General features: G+C 38.0%; 2 protein-coding genes across 2 annotated transcripts in view; one reads left to right on the top strand and one right to left on the bottom strand.

Moving 5' to 3' along the window:
- The first annotated feature begins 1,862 nt into the window (after positions 1–1,862).
- Positions 1,863–3,959, top strand: LOC141898635 (coiled-coil domain-containing protein 85B-like). The gene is made up of 6 exons (XM_074784655.1): positions 1,863–1,987; positions 2,071–2,668; positions 2,748–2,827; positions 3,113–3,190; positions 3,269–3,364; positions 3,670–3,959. The coding sequence occupies exons 2-6, from the start codon at positions 2,110–2,112 to the stop codon at positions 3,739–3,741; spliced, it is 885 nt and encodes a 294-aa protein (XP_074640756.1). The 5' UTR covers positions 1,863–1,987; positions 2,071–2,109; the 3' UTR covers positions 3,742–3,959.
- Positions 3,960–4,292: 333 nt separating this feature from the next.
- Positions 4,293–20,136, bottom strand: part of LOC141915531 (androglobin-like) — a 48,820-nt gene continuing 32,976 nt past the window's right edge. Inside the window, exons 24-41 of the mRNA XM_074807096.1 lie at positions 19,319–19,469; positions 18,810–18,924; positions 18,514–18,681; positions 18,065–18,209; positions 17,965–17,982; positions 17,486–17,536; positions 16,972–17,022; positions 16,307–16,432; positions 15,569–15,797; positions 15,110–15,263; positions 14,764–14,951; positions 11,993–12,192; positions 11,248–11,484; positions 10,771–10,970; positions 10,582–10,677; positions 10,100–10,344; positions 9,686–9,869; positions 4,293–7,785 (exon numbers count right to left, since the gene is read on the bottom strand). Of these exons, the coding sequence (XP_074663197.1) occupies positions 7,591–7,785; positions 9,686–9,869; positions 10,100–10,344; positions 10,582–10,677; positions 10,771–10,970; positions 11,248–11,484; positions 11,993–12,192; positions 14,764–14,951; positions 15,110–15,263; positions 15,569–15,797; positions 16,307–16,432; positions 16,972–17,022; positions 17,486–17,536; positions 17,965–17,982; positions 18,065–18,209; positions 18,514–18,681; positions 18,810–18,924; positions 19,319–19,469 (2,753 nt within the window). The 3' untranslated portion in view covers positions 4,293–7,590. The remainder of the gene's footprint in view (positions 7,786–9,685; positions 9,870–10,099; positions 10,345–10,581; positions 10,678–10,770; positions 10,971–11,247; positions 11,485–11,992; positions 12,193–14,763; positions 14,952–15,109; positions 15,264–15,568; positions 15,798–16,306; positions 16,433–16,971; positions 17,023–17,485; positions 17,537–17,964; positions 17,983–18,064; positions 18,210–18,513; positions 18,682–18,809; positions 18,925–19,318; positions 19,470–20,136) is intronic.

Below are 20,136 nucleotides of genomic sequence, written 5' to 3'. Positions count from 1 at the left end.
ATTACTGACACTGATTCAGAGTGGTCTTGATGCTGAATAGAGGATGTACAGGGTGTCCCGGGCTCGAAACCAGTAATTACTGATGCTGACTCAGAGTGGCCAGAACTGGTTCACAAGTCTCCACTCACTTCTGGAATGCCTCGACCTCTCAGGTGTTTGGTGCAATCAAGGGTCAAACCATCCCAAAAAGATAATTAATCTACTGCAGTCTAAAATAAAAGCCCTTCATTCGCCACTGATTTAGTGTCAGTAAACTATACTGTACGGTGCTGCCGCTATGCTCAACATTAGCGGATTTTTCACACACCAACATGAATCGACTCTGGCAATCGAGGAGAGTCTATTGCCAGAGTCAGTTTGTGTTAGTTTATGCACATTCCGCTAATGTCGATCATAGCGGCAGCACCGTACAGTATAATTTACTGACACTAAATCAGTGGCCTGATCATCTTCACCCGTCAAGGGATTCGAAACCACTACGCTAAAGCTGTTCGCTGGTGGAAGCGAGTTCGGGGAGATTCATATGTACTTGACAAGTGTCCGCTCATACCCAGTCGCTGATACCCCGTGTCTACGGTACCCAATGCGCGAATCGTCCGCTAGCTTGTCAAAAATCGTCCGATGGCTTGACAATATCAATTCAATTGATTGACACGCTAGAGGCTGCATTAGTATACATTTTACACACTCAGTCCATAGGGCCCGATTATGAAGAGAATGTTGTTGCTGTATCGGTATAGGCATAGGCCTGCTTCCAATAGAAGTTCCAGACTGTTGAAATCACTCTACATTTAGATTTTAGGCTATAATAGAGATTCAATATAGTACCACGGAACACAAGTTGTTTAATTGTCACTGGGTACCACGGAACACATGTTGTTTAATTGTCACTGGGTACCACGGAACACATGTTGTTTAATTGTCACTGGGTACCACGGAACACAAGTTGTTTAATTGTCACTGGGTACCACGGAACATATGTTGTTTGATTGTCACTGGGTACCACGGAACACATGTTATTTTGTATTTAGTCACTGGGTACCACGGAACACATATTTTCTTTCTATGGTATATAATAAAACTGCTTGTTTCGAACAATATCTTTCTTATGACTCGTTTGGATCGGCGTTTAATCAATGGATAAATCACAAGGAATGGACCCATGTTCCAGCAGACTAATTTTAAAGATACTTTTGATAAAAATGTAAAACCTCTAGAAACCGTGACGATACAGCCCACAAGGCCTGACGGATAGCCGCCACTGCGGCGCAGGACTACTCATTACTAGACGTTAAGTGGAACACTTTTTATTTAGTGTCGGCCAGAAAGATCTATTAGAGGCATCAGTTGCGAAAAACATGGTTATTCTATAACTGGGTACCGAACCCATATATATATAGAATAGAAATAGAGATCGTATGAATATTAATCGCCGAAATCGATAGCAATAAAATGTTCAATAAAGTCTTCATTAGAATTTGAGTGGGTACGAGAGACACACTGGGTATCACGGACTGGGTACTAGCGGACACATGACGTCTCCGTATACTGTTGAGTTCGGGAGTGATACCGGGCCCCTGGCAAGCGAGGATGTGGCCTGATGCTAAATGACGGTACCGCGCATTTATGTGAATTAATATTCCGCGGGCTGACCCACCGGGCCATTTCTTAAATAAGCAACTGGTTTTGATAGCCACCGATGTTCATTATCCAGACGATGAAATAAATGGTTTTGGATGAAATATATGTTTATTAGCGAAAAAGCTTAGTGGTCAATCATGATTAGCCCGCGGAATCAGTACGCATAAAATCCGCTAGGGGACCGTACGAATTTTCTTATTCGGCTTCGTCCGGTCCATACGTCCGTTGATATCAATACAATTCAATTCAGATCTGTCAAATAAATATCTGTCAGAACATTTCGATGATGTTTTTAATTCAGTTGTAATTAAGTTATTAACTGCCTAGTTCTAATTATCAACTGCAGGTAAAGAACAACGTCATAAAATCCCAAGAATCATGTACCCATTAACTATTCAACCAGTCCTCAATAAGATATTTGTTTTACAGGGTCCAGACTCCAGGGAGGAGGCTGAATGAACCTGTAAAATGATGGAATACACAAATATTCCCGAATCTGATTTAATCAGATATTCACCAGTGGAGCTGATTAAAATAATCCGTCATCTAGAAACTGATAAAATGAACTCGATGTCGGAACACAGTAAACTAATGAAGGACATCAACAAAACGCTTCAACTTCATTTAATGGAAATTCGTGGTTTGAAAGAAGTCAATCAGAGATTGCAGGACGATAACGAGGAATTGAGGGATATGTGCTGTTTCCTGGACGACGATCGACAGAAAGGCCGTAAATTAGCGCGAGAATGGCAGAGATTCGGTCGTTATACGTCGGGCGTGATGAAGAACGAAGTCGCCACCTATCAGCAAAAACTAGAACAATTAGACGCGTGTCAACAACAGTTGATCAGGGAGAATCTGATACTGAAAGAATTGTGTTTATATCTGGATGAAGAGAGGAGTGATTCGATTAGGGATCAGGGAGATGGAGGTAGCATCTGCAGCGGTAGTGTAAATAGCCTGATAGAACCAGCAGCAGCAGCTACTCGCATCAGCGGCGACAATAGTAATCAACAATCAATGAATGGTCAGTATCTTCTAGTGTTGATCTAGTGGGTTTAGAAGCTCCTCTCATTCACTCATGATGCTCTATTTTTTACTCGCAGATAAAACCTATTTGTACATAAAAGATTTAGAGAGTAGAATCAAAGCGTTAGAAGATGAGAAAAAATCAAAAATATCACAGGTAAAAAAAACTGATCTAGGTTTTAGATCACACAGCACAAGATATACCTTGTCAAACTCGGACCAACTGGAGACCGGCGAAATTGCTTGGGTGAAAGGTCAAAAGTATCTAATTTTGGTTATGTCCAAGTTTAATGAAAATTCCCAGTTATGGCCAGGTTCAAGTTAGACTATGAGGTTGACTGTTTTTGAATTTAGGATTCAAACATTGGAAATGAACTAATTAGTAACTGACATAACTGAAAACTGTGTGACTGGATTTTGACTCGAACTATTAATTTTACAGGAATCATTATCAACATCTGAACCACAACCGGCGAAACAACTGAATAAACCTGAAAATAGTGTTATCCACGCTATGAAAGTGAGTATTTGTTCACGGTGGTTTTGGCTTTGTTTACGCTGAATGAATTTGATATATTTCTTAAATATGAATTAACAGATTTTGGAACTGAAAGAGAAAGTGAATAATGTAAATAGTGATGATGATGATGAATTTGACGGTTCACAAAGAGCTATAATTAGGCAGATGTGTAACGTAAGTTTAATGATCCCCATATACAATAAAATCCTGCAATAGGAATGAAAATAACCAAAATTGTTTGCTTGAGCTAGTAGCTTATTGTTTCAATCTTCAGGAATATGTCAAAATAGACTTTAGCTCAAGGAATCATTTCTGACTTGCGGACTGTGTTTAATCAATGGTTATAAAGAGCCAATGTTACAGGATCTGGTTCCACAGTTTTAATTCAGATTTAACCGGCTAGAAAACTAATTTCACTCTGAATCTGATAACTGTAAATCCTGTTTGTTCTGATTGTGAGTTAATTATTTGTATTGTAGGTCGTGTGGAGAAAGTTAGAGAAGTCACCGCAGGGAAGTTCCTTGAGAGGCAACAAATATGAGATGAAATGAATATTCTGTGCTATTAAAACCTACAGTTAATTCCGATGCAAGATCAGATTATTTTCTTAATCAATTAACTAATCATTTGTTTAACGAATTGTTAAATTGTTAATTATTTTGTGTGCTGTAATGAATCAAGTATTAATAATTGTTAATGAAACAGGTTTAACCAGTGATATTTTTATCACTACAGCAGCAGCAGCAGCAGCAGCAGCAGCAGCAGCAGCAGCTCCTGTGATTTGGTGATCTCTATATTCGTCTGTTACATTCGTCCAATTCGCCTTCAATAAACTTTCATATTTAAAATATTCACTTAACGTATTATTTGTGATGGAGAAGGACTAGGATTCTATTACATACTTTATCACAAGAGAAAGATGAGATCCTCTGCATCAGCCTACAGACAATTCCTTCCTCGTCTATTACGAGTTCTGGATGAACCCGAACAGCCCTATCATTAGACGAGACTGACTGGTTTGATGAAGAGATGACTATCAAAAGTTTAGATCAATTGAAAATTTTAAAAAAGAACTCGATCAAGTACAACACCTACCATTGATATTTTATTCTTCAAGAAAAATACAAGCAAACAATTTACAGCAAAATATCTATATACATCAATAAATGAATATATGAGGGATATACATAGCCACATCTATATAATATATAAACACCAGATAATTGAAATCAATTGATTCCTTGTTCGAAATAAACAAGAATTCAATCATTTTATAATTGATAAATACATTCAGATCTATGCCTTATATTTGAGTTATACATGTATAGAGGGGAGGGAGATATAATGATAGAACATACAAACGACGAAGCTGTATTATATATAAACTATAGCTCACATGTATTATCATAATCAGAAAATAAGCTAATGCTACTAATTGAAATGTAATAAGCTATTTATTTAAAGCTAGCCTAGAATTTGACTAAAGTACCAGCTAGCTAAACACTGAGATAATTTGGTTAAAGTATCTGAGAACAAGTTGAGAATTGTTTTATTTATTTAAATGTTTATACGTATGTTTTGTTGAGGGACGGAAATGAGTGGGCCTTCAATTTTCCTTTCAATTTTAAATTTACGAGGGACGGAAAAAATAAGGGCTGTTTCTGATCTCAATACGAGCTTTCAGTTTTACCACTGACCTCTGTATGAGTGGTCATCTTGACCTCTATGCTAGTGGTCAGTTTAACCTCTATGCTAGTGGTCAGTTAGACCTCTATGCTAGTGGTCATCTTGACCTCTATGCTAGTGGTCAGTTTAACCTCTATGCTAGTGGTCAGTTAGACCTCTATGCTAGTGATCAGTTAGACCTCTATGCTAGTGGTCATCTTGACCTCTATGCTAGTGGTCAGTTAGACCTCTATGCTAGTGGTCAGTTTGACCTCTAGGCTAGTGGTCAGTTTGACCTCTATGCTGGTGGTCAGTTTGACCTCTAGGCTAGTGGTCAGTTTGACCTCTATGCTAGTGGTCATCTTGACCTCTATGCTAGTGGTCAGTTTGAGCTCTATGCTAGTGGTCAGTTTGACCTCTAGGCTAGTGGTCAGTTTGACCTCTATGCTAGTGGTCAGTTAGACCTCTGCACGAGTGGTCAGTGGTTTTTAACTTAGGACGGACAGTTTATTTTATCATCATGGGTCTTTATTATATAACGGACGGAAGGAATTCTTTAGACCTGACATGATGGCCAAATTTAACCAAGGACGGAAAAATAAGGGCCTTGATCCCTTTCAGTATATCGCGTTTTTTAGACAACGATCACTTTAGAGGGATCCAATCTTTCCTATATTCAAATACAAAAATAAATTTCTCCATTTAGATATATTTTTTTAAATTGAGCTTTTGAATTTTAGAGATTTTTATTGTTATTGAGATTATTTGGATAATTGGCTATGTAGTGATTAAGGCTTTGAATTAGAACTGAAAATTAATTAAATAAAGTTTTATGGGTTTTAATCATTATTTGCTTCATTTCCTCAACAAAATTCTAGACAGATTTGATGCAGTTCGGTGTCAAATAAAAAGGGAATTCTTAAATTCTCTTTTTATTCGATGAATTAATTTTTAGGCAGATCATCATCATTTTACAAGATTCATCTGGAGAATATATATCTAGAAATACCATCACAAATCACCAGGGGGCACTGCTATACACTGAGTGAGCCCTGAGGAGTGAGGGTGCACAACCTTGCTCACCAGGGGTCACCCCATACATGCGGAGTGAGCCCTGCAGAATGAGAGTGCAGCCCTATCTCACCAGGTGTCACCACCATGGAGTGAGCCCTGGGGAGTGAGGGTACTATCCCAGTTCACCGAGGGCTCACAAAGGGGCCCTGGGAAGTGAGGACTATGATTCAACACAAACATGGACGGCTCACTGAACTGTGTTAAATACAGCGTTTTATCTACAAGCATCAAATAATAAATACAAGCATCAAAATATTCACGTACACAGCACTTATACTTACATTCATAATTGATGAGAGTTTGAGAAGAGAGTTTATTTGAGGGTAGAGTTTATTTGAGGGCAGAGTTTATTTGAGGGCAGAGTTTATTTGAGGGTAGAGTTTATTTGAGGGCAGAGTTTATTTGAGGAGAGAGGTATTGGTAATGGAGAGAAATATATGAATCTTTACCCACTATTTACATTATAGCAAAGGTTAAAACGTTGTGATATGGATGGATGTTTGGGGGATGGATACGTGTCGTCGAGATAAAGAACGACTCACATAATGAGCAACTATAAACCAGGTCTAACACGATCGATCGACGCGACTTGAGTCAACAAACTGATTGTTCAGAAAATATCTGTCAAAATGATATATACGTTGATTGATATGTTGATGTTGTTGTTGGTTGGATGGATTTCAGTCACAATATCAAAATGATTAGAAATTTGTGGATGGATCTTTAGAGAATTGATAAGATTTATGAGTAGAAAAGGCACCAGGGCCCATTATAAACATATTCCAGCAAAAACTAGATCTTTCAAATATAAACATATTTTCTCAATCAATAGTGCTATTATTGATGTATGTAGATATATAAGATATCATCATTCCCAATTTTGAGAATTGTTGAATAAAGGCAGCGGCAGTAAGAGACTGTGAATTGATGGATGTTTCTGGGAAAGATAACGTAGATGAAATAAGTCTCATCAGTATTTCAATATTTACAAATAGCAGTTAATAATGTACATCAAACTAATTACATTGGTAGGTGTCATTTTTTTTCTAAGAAACAAAAACAAAATCTATTGAACTAATGAATAAAACAAGAAATAACCCAAATTCACCAAATCCTTCCCAACTTATAAGTTAGGAAAAATAAATTATAATAAGTTAATTAATTTAAATAATTTAAATAAATATTTCTAACTAAATTAGATAATTCAAAACGAATCTAACTTATCGTCGGAAATATACTTAATAATCAATTCTGTACAATTTAATTTTACTATCGTTCCACAACTGAAATAAATTAAATAATGGATATTTCTATGAACATAGATACTATTTACAGTACAGTTGATATCACAGTTTACCAGCTTTGGGGTAAATCATTATCATTACAAAGTTTTAAATCTTTATCATTTTGCGATTTTTATTTTCTTCTCGAAACCTGCCCGATCAAAATACGAAATAATAAGTTGAGACTTTTTATCGATTAATGTATTTCAATCGAGCGCCAAGTTAAAAACATTTGATTACGAGAGAAGAGCAGAAGGGGAGGGGTGAGGAGGTGAGGAGGGGAGGGGTGAGGAGGTGAGGAAGAACAGCAAGAAATAAACAGCAATACAATGAACAATGAGGTTTTTTTATAAAGCACACAGAGATTTTGCAGAACGATTATTTCTTCTTTCCTTTTGCTGATCCCTTTTTCCCTTTTGCCGAACCCTTTTTTCCTTTAGGAGTCGGTGCTTTATCTAATTCTGCTTCCTGCGCGGCTAATTGTTCTAATCTCAGTCTTTCTGCTGCTAAATATTTTTGTCGAAAAACTTCTCGAGGTTCGTTAAATTCTGCCCTCTTTTTGTCTAAATTTGCCTGTAAAAAATACAAATTAAAATAAATTGTTAGAGGAGATCAAAATAACCTTAAATTATTTCAGTTATTACGAACTTAAGTTCAATCGAGAGTTCATTGATTTCTTTTAAATATAACACTTATTATTTCTATTTTCACGTATAAATTATCACAGGAATATGAGGATGTGTCTATGGGGTAAGGAAACGATGATTCGGGGATTCGGTCAAAACTAAAACAAACACAAATCAACTGAATTATAATTTCTAGAATACCAGGGTATTTTCAAAATTACTCAAAGCTCAATCCAAGTTTGAATGTTTGAAGCTTATTGCTTTAGTGCAAGTTTGTATCGAGCATGAAGCATGTGTTGAGTGTTTGTGTGTGTATGTGTATAGATCTCATGATCCAGTTCTATAGTCCTCAATTGTTATTTCACTTATAGCCAGGCGTAGGTCGACTTGCAACAAGATTGGTAGCAACTTGTCGCATATGGACTGGACGTATGAAACGTGATCATTAGCAACAGTGTTCCGCTAGTCTCCTGGCATTATTGACAGAGACAGACCTACACCCCAGGGCTCAGTTCCATAGTCATGGCTTAGACTTAAGACCAATTTAAGACCATCTTAGTTCTATAACCAATCTAACAACTTAAGACCAGTCTTAAAATTTAAGACCATTTTTGGACTTAAGTCTCAACTGAGGAACCAGCCCCAGGACTTTAGGTTAAATAAAACAATTCAAGATTCAAACATAACCGGAGAACTATAGTACTAGATTTCTAACTATTCTCCATGTGATTCCTGTTGTAATTTCAATTAGATATTTACTCTAAATTTGCACTTAATCAATGAAAACATTTGGGTTCATAAATTTCCTACACGATTACTAGAAACTGATCAAATATTGAATGATTTGATAAAAACAAACCAAAACAACTAACATGCATGAATATATCAGGTGTAATGACATCTAGTTTCACAAAATATAGGTGATTTCTATGGATATGGATTAGCCCATCCTCCCTTGGTAGAGATCAGATCCTGGCGATGCCGTCGGGTAAAAATCCTTGTTGGAGAGGATCAGGATAGACCTAAAAGGTTTACCATTTCAACATTCTAATACCCGGTCCGGTCGGTTGTATGAAACTAAATGTCACTACATAAATAACTTGTAGGTGAAAATAATTCTAAGCATCTAAAACGAAAAGCTAAAAACAGGCTCCAATAAACATTCCATATACATTTATTATTGTAGATCAGTAGTAGTGGAACCATCTGCGGTAAGTGAGGATAGTTGACGATGTCTCATTTGACGATAAGATTCTCTCATTATTTCAATATCAGCTCGAGATTGATCGGTTTGAGCCTAAAATATCAGCGGGGAAAATATCATCAGTTTAAACCACATATTAGTGTTACCAACGCCGTGTCTGAATCCCTGAACTCTCTCTAGCTATATCCATACCGCCCATACAACTCAAGAACACCTCCTGCCTTACCTCACTACCTCCCAAATACTGTTATTTGTAATATACCTCACTAGCTGCCTCACACAGACACCTCTCAATCCCTCTACTATAGTTTTAACCCGACCTCTATAAGACAGCTACCTCCTGACCTCAAAGATACCTCCTGACCTCTATGAGACAGCTGACCTCAAAGCTACCTCCTGACCCCTATAAGACAGCTGACCTCAAAGATACCTCCCGACCTCTATAAGACAGCTGACCTCAAAGCTACCTCCTGACCTCTATAAGACAGCTGACCTCAAAGATACCTCCCGACCCCTATAAGACAGCTGACCTCAAAGATACCTCCCGACCTCTATAAGACAGCTGACCTCAAAGCTACCTCCTGACCCCTATAAGGCAGCTACCTCCCGACCTCTGAAGATACCTGTGTAATATGTAACGTACCTGTAGCTCTTCACACATTTCTAATTGATGTATTTTTAACCAGTTTCGATGTTTACGATCGTTTTCCCTCCATTCTTCAACCTCTTCTCGTAATTGTTTAAATCTCTGAATTTCTTGTTGTTTTTTCTGCATTTGTTCGGCAATTAATTCATCATCTAAATATCGTTTCTCTCCGAATAAACCTCTGTAAACAAACAATCAGTAAACAGTAATTAGTAAACAGTAATTAGTAAACAGTAACCAATAACTAGTAAACAGTAAGCAGTACTGGTAAATTAGTAACCAGTAATTCTCGGTAAACAGTAATTAGTAACCAGTAATCCGTGACAGTGTTCAGTAAACAGTAATCATCAAATTTGAATTTTTCATTTTGTACCACGCGATAAACTGTGATATATTTCCTGCTCTTCTCACCGTTCAAATGGAGTCAGATCGAGTGGTTGCAGTATTTGTTTCGGTGCTGGTGGTTGTGGTGGTTCTGTAGTTAATATAGTATCGCTGTCTACACCTTCTACCGGTGTTACCGGTGTTTGTGAAGGCACCGTGTCTAACATCTCACTTTCCTCTAATTCACTTTCCTCTTTCTTTTCATCCTCGTCGGTATCGGGAACTAAACTGATCATATGCGAGTTCAAATAGTTCAAACGTGATTGTAAAGCCTGTGAATATGAATAATGCCCAGAGATAACAAAGAGTGTTTGATTTCACAAATTTAAAAAAATTGTAAGCCTTGATTAAGAACTGATAAAGACTCAAGTTGACTATATCCTTAGCAATATTAATACTGTATTCAATGATACTATAAGACACAGATCTAGCACCGTTAACACACTATGAGATATCTCTCAAACTCTAATGGTTGGATTCACTGACTGTTTTTCAAAAATGATTAATACCTTTGCAGCTCGACCTGGTTCTGCATCTTCCCAAGCTTTTTTCATAGCACGGATTTCATCGGCTCTTTCCGTGTCTTTCTTTACTTCTATATCTTCCTATAATACATGTACATACACTTTATATATAGTCTCATTCCCCGGAGCCTCCCTTACTCTGACCGGAATCCCCGGAGCCTCCCTTCAACTCACCGTATTTGTTCCGTCACTGACCACTCTCAATACGTAATGAGGTTTCAGGAAATCAAACTGTTGCGACGGTGGCCTTGAACTTTGTCCTTTATCTTTGTCCTTTCCTCCTTTGCCTTTATCCTTTCCTTTACCCTTTGCAGCTGGTGAGGATTTAGTTTCTTTAGACGGAGAAGGAGCTCTTTCTTTCTCCGGTCGATTCACTAACACAGAAATAAAACAAAACTCCGTTAAAATGTTGGGAATCTAGGACGAGTAATATAATTGAATTTCTCTCTTTCATGAAGAATAAAATACACAGTATTTTGTGAATTTGCATAAATCATGTAAATTTCAGGAACCCGTTTGATAAATGTAGCTCCAAGAAAAGTCTAAACATTCAAAATAAACAATGGTAGAATTTGTCACAGTTCGGACAATCATTACGTTGACGACTCATCTAAAGAGTTGTTTGAACATTTAAACAGATGTTTAACTTACGTTTGAGTTCATTTTTCTCTAATTCCATCAACTGTTGAACGAATGTCCACTGATTCTCAGATAAAGGCCAGCTATTACGTAATACTAACGCCTGTATGATGTATTTATGAGGTTTATCTTCCTCCGAATCATCGACATCGGAATGATGACTGCAAACTGCCGAATCTTCACGATTACTTCGCGCCGAATTTACATTACGATTTCTACTTTGACTGCGAGAGACAACTCCGCGATTAGCTACAATACAATAACAGATCAACAAAATCAGAATGCATCCACGCTTCACTGATTCAACTGGAGCAGGTTTAGTAATGTAGAGTATGTAAGCATCCAAACAGAGGAATCATAACTCTGCATAGATTTGAACGTGATGGTATTGCGAGACTCTACTATAGCACAGAACACTGCCTGATAAGCCCCAGTGCACAGATATGTGAATTCCTCCAGGCAATCTGATTGGAGGAGCGGAACAGTTTCGTGCTGTGAAACTGCGCATAGTTGCTAATGTTTTGTCTCTTTGTGCCGGGGGCAGAGTTTGACGATGCCATCAAGTTTGAATCCCTGCTAGCGGAGTATGCTATAAAGCGGATTTGATCACTTCCCTGTATGTGAACACACGTGAAAATCAGCTAAATCTATAATACAGGTCCGCATACAACCTTTTCATCTTAACTTTTGTCTTTTAAACCATTAGTTTATGAGACTGAGTTTAAAATAACAGTGAGAAGAGTTATAAAACACTTACACGTTCTTGAGCTGGATCGTTTCTCTTCTGGTTGAATATCTTTATGGAATATAAATGAAGGAATAACGACATGTCCTTTCCCCGTGGCGCTCATCAATTCCTGTTCGTTGTCTAAAACTTGTAGTTTCACGTAAACATCAGGTTTAGATATCGTTACTTGTAAACTGGTTAAATGATCTTCGATTACTTTCACTGAATATCTATAAAAAAAACATCAGAATTAGTGATAACTAAATCGGTATGAAATATCTATAGCACATGGTATAGAGTAGATGATTGTGGAGCCCACCATGTATGTTCAACCTTGGAGTTATCAGACTGAAATTACTCCAGGGTTCAACACACCTCCTTGTATTACACCTTGTTCCTGTGTATGATCACCTCTCCCTGTATCACCACTGTATTGAGATACCTGTGAATGTTCACCCCTCCTGTATCACCACTGTATTGAGATACCTGTGAATGTTCACCCCTCCTGTATCACCACTGTATTGAGATACCTGTGAATGTTCACCCCTCCTGTATCACCACTGTATTGAGATACCTGTGAATGTTCACCCCTCCCTGTATCACCACTGTATTGAGATACCTGTGAATGTTCACCCCTCCCTGTATCACCACTGTATTGAGATACCTGTGAATGTTCACCCCTCCTGTATCACCACTGTATTGAGATACCTGTGAATGTTCACCCCTCCTGTATCGCCACTGTATTGAGATACCTGTGAATGTTCACCCCTCCCTGTATCGCCACTGTATTGAGATACCTGTGAACGTTCACCCCTCCCTGTATCACCACTGTATTGAGATACCTGTGAATGTTCACCCCTCCCTGTATCGCCACTGTATTGAGATACCTGTGAATGTTCACCCCTCCCTGTATCACCACTGTATTGAGATACCTGTGAATGTTCACCCCTCCCTGTATCGCCACTGTATTGAGATACCTGTGAATGTTCACCCCTCCCTGTATCGCCACTGTATTGAGATACCTGTGAATGTTCACCCCTCCCTGTATCGCCACTGTATTGAGATACCTGTGAATGTTCACCCCTCCCTGTATCACCACTGTATTGAGATACCTGTGAATTTTCACCCCTCCCTGTATCACCACTGTATTGAGATACCTGTGAATGTTCACCCCTCCCTGTATCACCACTGTATTGAGATATCTGTGAATGTTCACCCCTCCCTGTATCACCACTGTATTGAGATACCTGTGAATGTTCACCCCTCCCTGTATCACCACTGTATTGAGATACCTGTGAATGTTCACCCCTCCCTGTATCACCACTGTATTGAGATACCTGTGAATGTTCACCCCTCCTGTATCGCCACTGTATTGAGATACCTGTGAATGTTCACCCCTCCCTGTATCGCCACTGTATTGAGATACCTGTGAACGTTCACCCCTCCCTGTATCACCACTGTATTGAGATACCTGTGAATGTTCACCCCTCCCTGTATCGCCACTGTATTGAGATACCTGTGAATGTTCACCCCTCCCTGTATCACCACTGTATTGAGATACCTGTGAATGTTCACCCCTCCCTGTATCACCACTGTATTGAGATACCTGTGAATGTTCACCCCTCCCTGTATCACCACTGTATTGAGATACCTGTGAATGTTCACCCCTCCTGTATCACCACTGTATTGAGATACCTGTGAATGTTCACCCCTCCCTGTATCACCACTGTATTGAGATACCTGTGAATGTTCACCCCTCCTGTATCACCACTGTATTGAGATACCTGTGAATGTTCACCCCTCCCTGTATCACCACTGTATTGAGATACCTGTGAATGTTCACCCCTCCCTGTATCACCACTGTATTGAGATACCTGTGAATGTTCACCCCTCCTGTATCACCACTGTATTGAGATACCTGTGAATGTTCACCCCTCCTGTATCACCACTGTATTGAGATACCTGTGAATGTTCACCCCTCCCTGTATCGCCACTGTATTGAGATACCTGTGAACGTTCACCCCTCCCTGTATCGCCACTGTATTGAGATACCTGTGAATGTTCACCCCTCCCTGTATCGCCACTGTATTGAGATACCTGTGAATGTTCACCCCTCCCTGTATCGCCACTGTATTGAGATACCTGTGAATGTTCACCCCTCCCTGTATCACCACTGTATTGAGATACCTGTGAATTTTCACCCCTCCTGTATCACCACTGTATTGAGATACCTGTGAATGTTCACCCCTCCCTGTATCGCCACTGTATTGAGATACCTGTGAATGTTCACCCCTCCCTGTATCACCACTGTATTGAGATACCTGTGAATTTTCACCCCTCCCTGTATCACCACTGTATTGAGATACCTGTGAATGTTCACCCCTCCCTGTATCACCACTGTATTGAGATACCTGTGAATGTTCACCCCTCCCTGTATCACCACTGTATTGAGATACCTGTGAATGTTCACCCCTCCTGTATCACCACTGTATTGAATTACCTGTGAATGTTCACCCCTCCTGTATCACCACTGTATTGAGATACCTGTGAATGTTCACCCCTCCTGTATCACCACTGTATTGAATTACCTGTGAATGTTCACCCCTCCCTGTATCACCACTGTATTGAGATACCTGTGAATGTTCACCCCTCCCTGTATCACCACTGTATTGAGATACCTGTGAATGTTCACCCCTCCCTGTATCACCACTGTATTGAGATACCTGTGAATGTTCACCCCTCCTGTATCACCACTGTATTGAGATACCTGTGAATGTTCACCCCTCCCTGTATTCACTTACCTGTGTATGATCATATGTTTATTAGGGATGTAATAATCTCTCAATTCTCTCATATTAAACGACGCGTTCACTTCATTTTTAACAGGAGCAGGAAGTGGACTTAATGAACCAATCAGACGCATTCTCCATTTACCGGTGGGTAACGGTAAATCAGTCGTTCTCGCTTCAGCAACAAACGTGTATCCCAACTATCAATATATACAAACAATCTCATATTATCTGATATCAATATCAAACACTGAGACATTATTTCATGATATCATGAAATATCAATATCAAACAATTTTCACAACTTGACATTTTTTCAATCTATAAACATATCACATTGATTAACATTATTACACACCTTGTTTTTCTTGTAAACATATGGCGCCACCTTCTGGAAAACACGAGGAATCTCTTCTCCGGTGTCATTGTTTATTACGCGTAGTAAACAAGTCGGGATTGAAACGTATAGTTTTGGTACAGCTAACATATCCTCACTTACAAAAAATACCTCCCTACAAAGTATCATAATACCAGTAATAATATCTTATCACAATATGAGATATTGGAATGAAGGATATATAGTTCTCGGTTTAAGTTAAAGATTAAAACATTAGAAATGATCTAGTCCTAACTGTAAAACTTAGCCAAGAAATGTGCACTGGCTCCAGATACCTGTTGCTCAGAAGGTGGTTAGATACCATAGTGAATTGCATTTTTCAAGATTCCATAATGTTTATCCATTGGTGTTAACTAAACCCATCTCTCGAACGACTGAGCAAACGATTGATTGAATAAATGATAGAGAATGAATAATTACCTGAACACTATGAACCACGTATGAGCCGGTTGTTCGGGATGAACTCCTGAATAATCGGCGTATGAAATTTTATTCCACTCATCTTTATGAAACGAATATCTCGACATTAATTCACCGTCGCTTTTAAACATTGTTCTAAATAAAGCTAATCCGTTCTGATCGGATTGTTGTTCTAAAACCGCCCACGCTTTCAGTAATGTCTCCTGCACTTTTAAATTATCTTCAGTTCCTGTAAATAGAAAAAATTCACTCAGTTCAATAAAATTCTTCCACAGTGATCCACAAAGGAACTATGTACTTTTTGCCTATATTTGATTCCTGGGTTGTTTTATGGTTTAAGATCTTTGAAGTTGTTTTACTGTAAAGCTTTAAAAAGAAATCACATTATCAAAAGTTTAAACTTGTATTCAGTGTTTCAGTCAGGACAGATTGAAGTGTAACTATTTAACCCTTTCAGTGCTGACTAATTAATACCCTATAGTGCTAGAGATAATTTGAAAATTTTTAAAAATTCCGCCCTAGTGTGTTGAAAAGGGAATACCACTATAGTGCGTCTACACCGCGGCGCGGTGTATCGTTAGTTACTAATATTTCACTATGTTTGACAGGTGCTGCCATCATTCAAGAGAGATAATTACTAATTACTAATTACATCAATACACCGCAGTGCGGTGTACTAGCAAAATCTATCACTGGTTCATACACCGCACTGAAAGGGTTAAGAATGATTGTAATTACCGGGAGTACGAGATGAACGTATTTTCCTGACATAGTAACCTCTCCAAAGTCTCTGTATTTTTACACTTGCTACGTGCTCCTCAGGAGTCGGTTCACGATTCACCCACGTTTCTACTTTCTCTTGATCTAAAAAACAAAATATATTTTCATTATTAACTCAGTACACTTTTTAACACTCAGTATCATTCACTCAGATATCAAACTCGCACCATGCTCCTAGTTGTGAAGAATGACATCAATCAGACTAAGTAATGACTGATTTCAGAGTGAAATTTGAACTGGATAGTAGTCATCAAGATCAGTCATAGAGCAGGGAGATGGAAAAGACAGTATTGGGGGTAATTGGAGCAATGAGATGGAGTAGACAGTATCCAGGGGATTAGACGAGAAGATACTCAATATCCGTGTATGATGATAACGAGAGAAATCCCACAATAATGAAGCCATCACCAGTACGCCTGATGATGGCTAACAGTTGTTAGCCGAAACGTTGCTCCTCAAATATAATCATTCTGATATAGAATTTTCAATCTTGGCTTCGTTATTGTGGGATTTCTCTCGTTATCCGGGGGGTTATTGGAGCAAGAAGATGGAGTAGACAGCATCCGGGGATACTGGAGCAGGGCGATGGGAGAAACAGTTGGTTAGGGTTATGTGTGCATTACCTGTTGATTTAACTTGTTCCTGTTGTTGATTCTGTTGTGCAGCTTGAGATGCTGTTAGAAAAACAAACACAAACAAACCACTCAAAATATGAGAAACAAAGTTAACACAGTGCGGTTAAACATTGACAGACAACACGATGGGCGGAGCTACATAGACAGACAACAAAGTGGGCGGAGCCATAACCCGTGATTAAATACGTTTTCATGAAATAAAGAATGTGTCCTTATTCCACAGTGTCTCGATTAGAATTTGACCCGAGAGTTCAAACATCGAAAATGAAATGATTTCAAATCTCAAGAGTCAAAATGAACCGATAATTGTGGAACTGGATTCAGGATGAAAGTGCAGGTTATATCAGAGATATCGTAGTTAGAAACGTAGAAACATAGATTCAAACGAGATTCAAACGAGATTCAAACGAGATTCAATCGAGATTCAAACCAGATTCAAACGAGATTCAAACGAGATTCAAACGAGATTCAATCGAATGTAATTATGGTTTTAGATACTTACGTTTTTTACCAGGTTTATTCGCTGAACCTCTGTGCGATGTTCCACCGGTCGCTACAAACAAACAAACAAAATCATCATCAAACAAACCTCAATTAATAGTTACTGTAAATTCTAGATTAGATACATCACTGACAACTACAGTTACTGTAAACCTGAGTTTGTTAGTTTTACTGCAGTTATTGTAAAATTACTGCATTAAATCAATATTGAAGTTAATATATTCTACATATGAAGCATGGTTATAACTCTCCCGCTAAAATACAGCTAAAAAAACCTTTTTACTAAACTGGGAACTTCATCCCTTAAACATGAGTTACACTCGGTCAGTTTAACACACGTCTTCAAATATTAATTACTATAATAATGAATGCTACGTTATGAGTCTATGGAGGGAGGGAGGTCACTGGCACCTCAGGGGAGGTCACCATTCTACCTCCTCAGCCTTATACGTTAGTGTAGAGTATAGTTACTACACTTACCAGCAGGGGGCGGATTTTCTGAAATGATTTTATATTGATTTTTACCGATTCGAACCTCAGAATGATTTCACTATAACGAGTGATGGTTAAGCAAACTTACCGGGTCGACTGGATCCAAATGTGAGTCCGAGCGGATTGGGAGTGATAGCGTCATAGTTAAACACCCTCCAGGCAAACGCCATTTCAGGATTGAGAATCTCAGTCAAACCTTTCTTCAACATTTCATACAACGAGTGATTAAACAACTGAAAATAATAATTCCGTCAGTAAGACTATTGTGTTATTATGAAAATGAAACTTTATTCAGTGAAACATGAACCAGTTCTACCTCAAACTATCATATCTAGGGAATAATAGCATTGAATATCTGACATTTTGTCAGCTCTTATAGACATACATATCTATGAGATGACTGAAGTGGAATTTTGCTAAGCCTTCATCAGAAAAAGATCATTGTAAGTATTTAAAAGCCTATTTGAGATAAACTAAAATATTCTCTTGGGTTTGATTTAATTCCTATCTATATATTGTAATATGATAATTACGTACCTCAAAATGTTGAACTTTAGAGATAGTTTTGATATTTCTATGAGGACAGTGTAATTGAATCAGTTCATCCCAGGATTGTTTGAATCCTTCAGTTTCATGGAATGTTTGTATAACTTTACCAATAGCTGAGATCAGTTGTGTAGCGCTGTCAATGAATCGACAACTTTCCTACAAAATATAAACATCATTAACTATTTCAATACCACCCATAATGAGGACTAATTCGGAAATAAACGAGCAATTCAGGGACTGCAGTTGTTCTGACCACAGTAATGATTATAATTGAAGTAAGGTACCTTGGTAAGATGAGGCATAACGGTCTCTTCATCTCCAAATACAAATGGAACACTTGAACATAAATGAACGTGATGTCCTAATGGCGAAGTCATATTGATCTTTAATACATGACGGCTAAAAAAACAAAATTCATTCATTCGTTATCTTCAATCATTGACAGCAAAGAATTAAGAGAAAGAATAAAATCTTCAATCTCCTCAAGTTTCGTCATTTTCTGTATCTGAATGATCAATCAAATACAGATTGTGCTGTGATCATTAACTACCATAGTAACTAGCACCCAGTTCCACAGATCCGGTTTTACCCTATAGAGGTATCATTAGTTCAATTCTATTGTCTTATCTTAATTATAGGGAGTTTTAATAGGGAGTCAAATTCAGCTGGATCCAGTTCCAAAATTATCAGTTCAGTTTGACTTTTATCAGTTCATCATTTCCAATGTTTTAAGTCAGATATCGACTGATGAATGTTGAACTGGATGCCGGTTCTAATCTGTGCCCTTCCTTACCCGGCTGGTAGAGTCATCACAGCTACTTTAGTTCCAGTCGTTCTTAGTCGTAATATTGGTTGACCAGTGACAACACTCTTCCAGGAATGAGGTTCTGCTACTAGAGTTCCAGGTTGGAGTGGCTGTAGTAAAGAATCTATGTTACCAGAACCTACATAAAATACATCGTAACATCAATCATTAATAAACACAACAAAATATTATCAAGAGCTCTGAAAAATTCACATCACCAATGAAACTAAAGTAATTTGCTAAAATACCAACACCCAGTTCCACTATTCTAGACCCAGTTCCACAGTTCACAGTAAAGATCTTTCTCCAGGGATAAAACAATAGTTCAACATAACTTTACCTACAACTGTGGAACTGTGATCAAGCTTTGACGGATTATTCCAACTAAGGGAAAAATATCAAAATTCCTTATTCTCTGATTAGGTTGAACTCTGTAGAAATAGTTTTCATTTGAAGCCATTATTTCGTATTTCATTAGAAACAAAGGTCAAATATTAGCGACATTTTTACTGCATTAAAACAGTGTTAATAAAAAGCAAACATGTTAAACTAGAAATGATAACATTGTCACCAAAATAAAACATTTTTAAAGATAAGAATTAGAATCTTAACGAACGAAGTGAATATTCACTTAAATCTAGAAAACCAGGTCCAGGATTCAGTTCCACAATTGTGAGTTAGAGTTAACATCAAGTTAAAATTAGTTCATTTTCAATGAGTTAACTCTTAAATCAGAACTGTAAAACCGGTCCCAGAATTTTAACTGAAAACATCAAGTATTAATTGAACATAATTAGTTGCGTCGA

The sequence above is a fragment of the Tubulanus polymorphus genome, chromosome 1, assembly GCF_964204645.1.
Source record: "Tubulanus polymorphus chromosome 1, tnTubPoly1.2, whole genome shotgun sequence".
Lineage (NCBI taxonomy): Eukaryota > Metazoa > Nemertea > Palaeonemertea > Tubulaniformes > Tubulanidae > Tubulanus > Tubulanus polymorphus.
This window is presented reverse-complemented; position numbering and strand designations above follow the sequence as displayed.